Raw genomic sequence first — 5,808 nt, 5'->3', positions numbered from 1 at the left:
AAGAGAAAGAGAAAAAAAAAAAAAAACACATATTTCCTTAGTTTCATCTAATAAGAAAAAAGATAAAAATTTTACCTGAGTTTAGTTTCAGATGTGAGAAAATACAAAAAAATGAGAATGAGAGGCGATGAGATGCAAAAAATGGTCTTAAAAAATCCCTTACACGAACGGCTATGTAGAGGAAGAAGGAAAGGGTAAAAAAAACTTTTTGCGTAATTTTCAATTTTATCAAGGGTATTTTTGTCCCAATGTGGCTATTTTAAAAAAAAAATTGCTATTTTTCAAAAATGGAGTTGTAAGATGGCTATTTTTCGAAATAACCCATTAAAACAATAAGTCATGATGACATGAACAAAAAATGGGATCCACATTAATTTATTTGTTTTACAATATCACATAGAAATTTTAATATCTTTGTAATTCTTTTAACATGCCAAATTCTCCTATCACTGCTTCGTTGTTCCTTCAACAAGTCCCCAGAAATGAAGTTCCCATTTCAGAATACGTGTTATGTCATTTTCTTATATAAATTAACAGAAACGATCTCTTACATAGAATCGCTAAGCTTATATATGTAGGACAACCAAAAAAAAAAAAGAAATGGAAGAAATATTATTTAACAAATCATACCAGGCAATAGTTGCACAAAGCAAGTTTTCACTCTCAAAAAGTGCTAAAATTGTGAGCAGCCAAATAATTTCATCAACTACATGAAAAGTCATCAGATTCTGAATCCTCATTCTCTAACTTGGTCAGTTTGCCATTTTCAATTGATGGGTGATGAATAGACTGCAAGAAGTTGAAGTAAGCATACTTGATGTCAAACTGCATATCATACCCTGTACCATAATATTACCAACTGTTTAGCAGGGAAATATCACCAACACCCCCGAGGTTTGACAAAGATGCAATAAGAACCCTAAGGTTGAAAAATAATCACATAGACCCCAAAAAGTTAAAAAATCATAACTTAGATCATGATGAAACCTAAATTTAAGGCATAGCTTTATCCTTACAATAGTTTAAGGCAATGGTGCGGCCTTGGCAATCTGGACTTTGTCTAACATGATGAAACCACATGCTTGGCCTGCATGCATCAGCATCAACACAAACATACTAAGCCTTATCATTGTACGTTTACAATTACAGTACAAGGAGTGACTATAATAGCTGCTTCAAAATAAAACAAAAACAAATGACAATTAACCAATTTTTAATGAGACGTCAAAAGGAATTTATTGTGGTTGGTCCTCATTTTAATGCTTTTTAAGCTGTAAAATTTGTTAAACTCTCAGTATATTACAAAAAGACAAGATCCAAAATAAAATATCTAGTTTGTGAATAAACGAAAGCAGGAAACTGACTTGATTTTGCCCCAAAAAAAAAAAAAAGGGACAAAAAATTGGAAGTAACTAGTTCATCTCTCATCCAAAGGCAATGTCCAGTGAAAAGACAAACAGACAGAATGACATATGGATAAAAGAAAAACATATTGCAACATGTCTAAGAAAAGTGAAACAACCCAATTCTCAGAGACATCTCTCAACTGAACACTCTTGTCTCAGAAGTTTCTACATTTCAAAGTAAGAAAATTCCATGGAAATCAAACGACTACACTCCTATGTTTGAGATGAGTATCATGGTTACAAAGTGAGAGCAATCCACCAGCTCTGACAGATATCCAATTCTAATGTCCATGCTTAAGGCAGGCAGGCATTAATTAAAGTGTAACTTTGTTCTTGTCTTTAATTATTGCCACACTAACAGTTTATGAATGAAAAGTTCAACTTGATGTTCCAAATACTTAAGACAAAGGTTGTTATATGGATCAGAAGGTGCAGGTATGTGTTTTGTGTATTAAAACCTTTCAATTTACAAGTTCATAAATTCACACAGAAAATCAGCAAAACTGACTTACAAGTAAAGAATCTCTCCAGGATAGACAGTACATTCGAATGGCTTTGGGCCATTAAAATACAAAGGAAATTTGGACATCTGCCCATCTTTGGTTTCTAGAGAAGGGTAAGGATCCACACTGCACCAAGGCACATATCTCAGGGGTTTCTCCAATTCCAATCTGAATTGTTCAGTTTCCTGCAATTGCAAAGTAAGGAAAAAGATGAAAAATTAAAAATCAAGAGAAACACAAGATATGGAACCAAGTGCACCTGAAAATAGGAATATTGGGCTGCAGGATATTCACGGATGTACATACGATGGACATCAGTAGGAGGAAGAAGCAGGAAGTGCTTGCGGCCAGTGACAACAGCATAGAGATTCTCATAGTGGTCCTTGTGGAAAGAAGTCTCTGAAAGATGGTTGCCAATCCAGAGGTTGACAGCCTCAGGAAGGCAGCCAAGAGCTTCCGTGGCCCAGTGGATGTGGGGGTCACAGTCTGGGGCCAGGGCCGAGTACTCAGACCTAAAGCAATCATTCTGCTGCTGAGCATAAGCCACGACTTTGGAATGTATTTGTTTGCTGTTACCGCCAGAGCTGATGAGGCTGAGAGCTTCATGGATTGGCATGCGCTGAACATGAGCTGAGGCAAAGCAGAGGGAATCAGAGCATGTGGATGATGATGAGGCATCTTTGGATTTATCATTTTCTTTGAGGGGAACAAGGGCATCTGCTCGGCCATTAGGGGTGAGGTGGACGGAGATCAGTTGGTCAGAAGAAAAAGAGGACATAGCTTGAACAAGGTAGGAATCACAAGACCAGTTAGAGAGGGCAGGCCAGTGGTGGATGGCATTGGAAATGATGCAAGGCTTGTTTTGGGAAACAAAGTCCCTTAGGAATTGAAGGGGGCTCGGGGGTGATTCCAAGCGCTCTACTTTTCCCGAGTTCCCAAGGCTCAGCTCTCTCACTTCCTCCCACAATGCCTCTATCTCCATTTTTTGGCCTTCAACTCTGATGGGGAGGAATAAACTGAACCAACCTGCACTAAAACAAATTTTTAGCTTAACAACATTTCAAAAATGTCATTACAAAGGCTTTTCAACGACAACCTTCACAAGAATCACAAATACTAATGTAATTAAAAAGTATCAATTACATTTTAGATTGTCATTAAACTATGTCACTTAAACAGTATTCATGACACAAAATGTCTAGAAAATATATTAATGGCATTTGGAAGTGTTACCAGACTATGCTAGTAAGAGCATCCCCAAAGGAAACTTTAAGGTAAAAAAGTATATTCTCTATAATAAAGGACATCTTTTAAAATAACTAGTAAGATTTGAAAATGCTCTCCAATAAAACTCTCTATTTAAGTTCTTTATTTTTATTTTGTCTATAAACATTTATTGTTTTACTTGTAAAACCTTTATTTTATATAAGCTACATAACTCTTAAATATTATAATATTGATATAGAAAAATATACTACATTCAATTAAATTATATAATATTAAAATAAAAAGTGATTTTGAAACTTTTCATATTAAAAAGTCAAAATAAAAAATCCATTCTTTTTTAAATACTCTAAGTAAACCATATTTGCAATTTTAAGTGTTACAATTCCATGTTTCGAAGACAAAAATACACTTCACTATTTTATTTTGTAATGCCATTTAAAACACATATAATGATATTTCAAACTGTTAATAGTATATCACATTTTCATAAATTCGGGTTTTTGAAATTATAGCTTCGTGCGGCTAGACCCAAAAATAAAATGCATATTCCAGCTCTGAAGCAAAAACATTTACTCAGCTCACTCTATGCATTTAGAAATTCTTGCTTTATATCTGAAACTGGGATTACGATCAACGAAGCAGCACTAAGTTTAGACAAAACAGAAAAATAGAGAATTTCCTTATTTAGAAGAACTCAAAACAGAGGACTGAAATATTTTGAATCAAAATTTCCCAAATACTGGGTGGTTTGCAAGGCCAAAAAACAAAAAAAGGTAAATCAAATTCTCAAAACTTTGAGATTTTAAAAAAGAACCCATTAAGAATATACTGACAATTTTCCAACCACGACCAGGATTAATTAGATGGTGAACTAGTAGTGGGCATTTGAAACTCACCTGGTCAACGACGACAACAACCCACCACCGATTACGAGAGGCCGAGAGACGAAACCCATTTGATTATTGCTTGCTTCATTGGAATACCAGAAAGCAATAAAAGAAGAAGAAGAAGAAGAAGAAGAAGAAGGTGACTAGAAAGTTAGGGCACAAAATCAGGAATTGATATTGGCGCCTTTTACTTCAATTAAAATATATACATATACATATATATATATATATATATAGTTTTTTTTTTAAGAAAAAAATGTATATATACATTTTCAACTGATGTGCAACTTAAAACTTTTTTTTTTTTTTTTCACGACAGGAATTTTATAAGATTTGTGGAAAGAAAAATTACATTAACTTTTACTTATGAATTCAAGATACAAGGCCTTGGTTAAGAATTTACCAAAAAGGAGTTTTTTTTTTTCCACAAATAATTTCATAAGCTGACAAATTTTCCTAATTATTTGTATTACATTAATTGTTAACTAGAGTAAATTGGAAAAAAAAAAAGGGCTTTTTTTTTTTCATAAAAAAACACCTAATGATTGTCATAAATTTTTTTATTTAAAAAAAAAAACATATATATATATATATATATATATATATATATATATATATGTTTGGCTATAAGTTAATAAGTATCAATTGGTCAATAAACGTTTTTTTTAAACCAAAATTGAAAAGCTAAAATTTTAGATTTTTTCAAAAAATTTATACTTTAAGCTTACATGGAAATATTAAAAAAGCACCGAACGATATTTTCTAAATATCTATTAGCTTTTCAATAATAGAAAAAAATATACAGTCAAAAGCTATTTTTACATAAATTTTACCATTTGGATCTCAATCCTATTTAATAAGATTTTTAGGAAGCCAAAGCATCTTTTAGTATTTGAGTAATTTTTAAAAAATGATTTTAACTTTCAAAAGTATTTATAACCGAAATCAATAAATATTTCTAGAAAAACAAAAATAAAAATAAAAGCAAAAGCTTAAAAAAAAACCCAAATAGGATCAATGATAAAATAATAAATGCATTAAGTGAAAGAGTTATTGACCATCAAAGATAACTAAAGGCTTCTTTTACTTTTATTTTACACAACTTTGCTTGTTTACTTGGTTTTCAATTTAAAATTGATGGTGAGAAGAGAGTTAAAAAATAAAAGATGAAAAGACAAAATAACTTTTCAATTGTTTATGTAACACCCCGTCCCGAACCATGTCGGAATTTTTGCACGTTGACCGAGATTGACTGTTGACCGTTGACCGAAGGGGTCAAAAGTTGACTTTTTGACCCGATTGGAATTCTAGGTTGACTGAGGTACCGTTACGGAGTACACATTGGCACGAGTTTGTGGACTAGTAGCACGTCGAAAACGGAGCTACGGTTTGAAAGTTATGAGCAAAACAAGTTGAGGTCCAAACTGTCCAAGGGGTGCCGGAGTTGACTTTTTATTCATGCAAGGTTGAGCGTTGACTCATGCATGGTTGTGAAGTGCTCATCGATACGAGTCCGTAGACTAGCGGCACGTCCGATTTGGACATGTGGTTTGAAAGTTATGAACCTGTAGAATTTTTCAAATACTGTATTATTTTAATATTATTTTTGAACGTATAACGATGTGCCACGTGTGACTTACTGAAGGTGACCATGTGTCACCATGGTGAAATGCCACATGTCAACCATGTGTAAAATCAAATTATTTTTATTATTATTTTAAATAATAATATTTTTATTTATTATTTAATTATTAAATTATTTTTATTTTATTTCTTTTTCTTTTT

The 5,808-nt window shown here is 32.6% G+C and overlaps 1 protein-coding gene across 3 annotated transcripts; it reads right to left on the bottom strand.

Annotated features, from left to right (window-relative positions):
- Positions 1-483: 483 nt before the first annotated feature.
- Positions 484-4,224, bottom strand: LOC107427811 (lysine-specific demethylase JMJ32). Of its 3 annotated transcripts, none has more exons than XM_016038205.4 (5): positions 4,033-4,224; positions 2,169-2,940; positions 1,919-2,094; positions 1,017-1,087; positions 484-839 (listed from the first exon to the last, which is right to left on the bottom strand). In XM_016038205.4, exons 1-5 carry the CDS (start codon positions 4,089-4,091, stop codon positions 703-705), a joined length of 1,215 nt encoding a protein of 404 aa, XP_015893691.2. In that variant the 5' UTR covers positions 4,092-4,224; the 3' UTR covers positions 484-702. The 3 variants fall into 3 exon arrangements, with proteins under 3 accessions (XP_015893691.2, XP_015893693.2, XP_015893692.2); XM_016038207.4 differs by having other exon boundaries at positions 484-789; XM_016038206.4 differs by having other exon boundaries at positions 2,169-2,935; positions 4,033-4,178.
- Positions 4,225-5,808: the final 1,584 nt, after the last annotated feature.

This window comes from Ziziphus jujuba, chromosome 9 (genome assembly GCF_031755915.1).
Source record: "Ziziphus jujuba cultivar Dongzao chromosome 9, ASM3175591v1".
Classification (NCBI taxonomy): domain Eukaryota; kingdom Viridiplantae; phylum Streptophyta; class Magnoliopsida; order Rosales; family Rhamnaceae; genus Ziziphus; species Ziziphus jujuba.
The sequence above is the reverse complement of the archived record's forward strand: the minus strand, read 5'-3'. Positions and strand labels throughout refer to the sequence as shown.

What these genes read in the sequence shown, in the direction of transcription:
- LOC107427811 (XM_016038205.4), bottom strand. Translation starts at nt 4,091, where the DNA reads ATGGGTTTCGTCTCTCGGCCTCTCGTAATCGGTGGTGGGTTGTTGTCG. An exon ending in CCCAATATTCCTATTTTCAG is followed by an intron (nt 2,095 to 2,168) that starts GTGCACTTGGTT and finishes TTGCAATTGCAG; the next exon opens with GAAACTGAACAATTCAGATT. An exon ending in CACCATTGCCTTAAACTATT is followed by an intron (nt 840 to 1,016) that starts GTAAGGATAAAG and finishes ATTATGGTACAG; the next exon opens with GGTATGATATGCAGTTTGAC.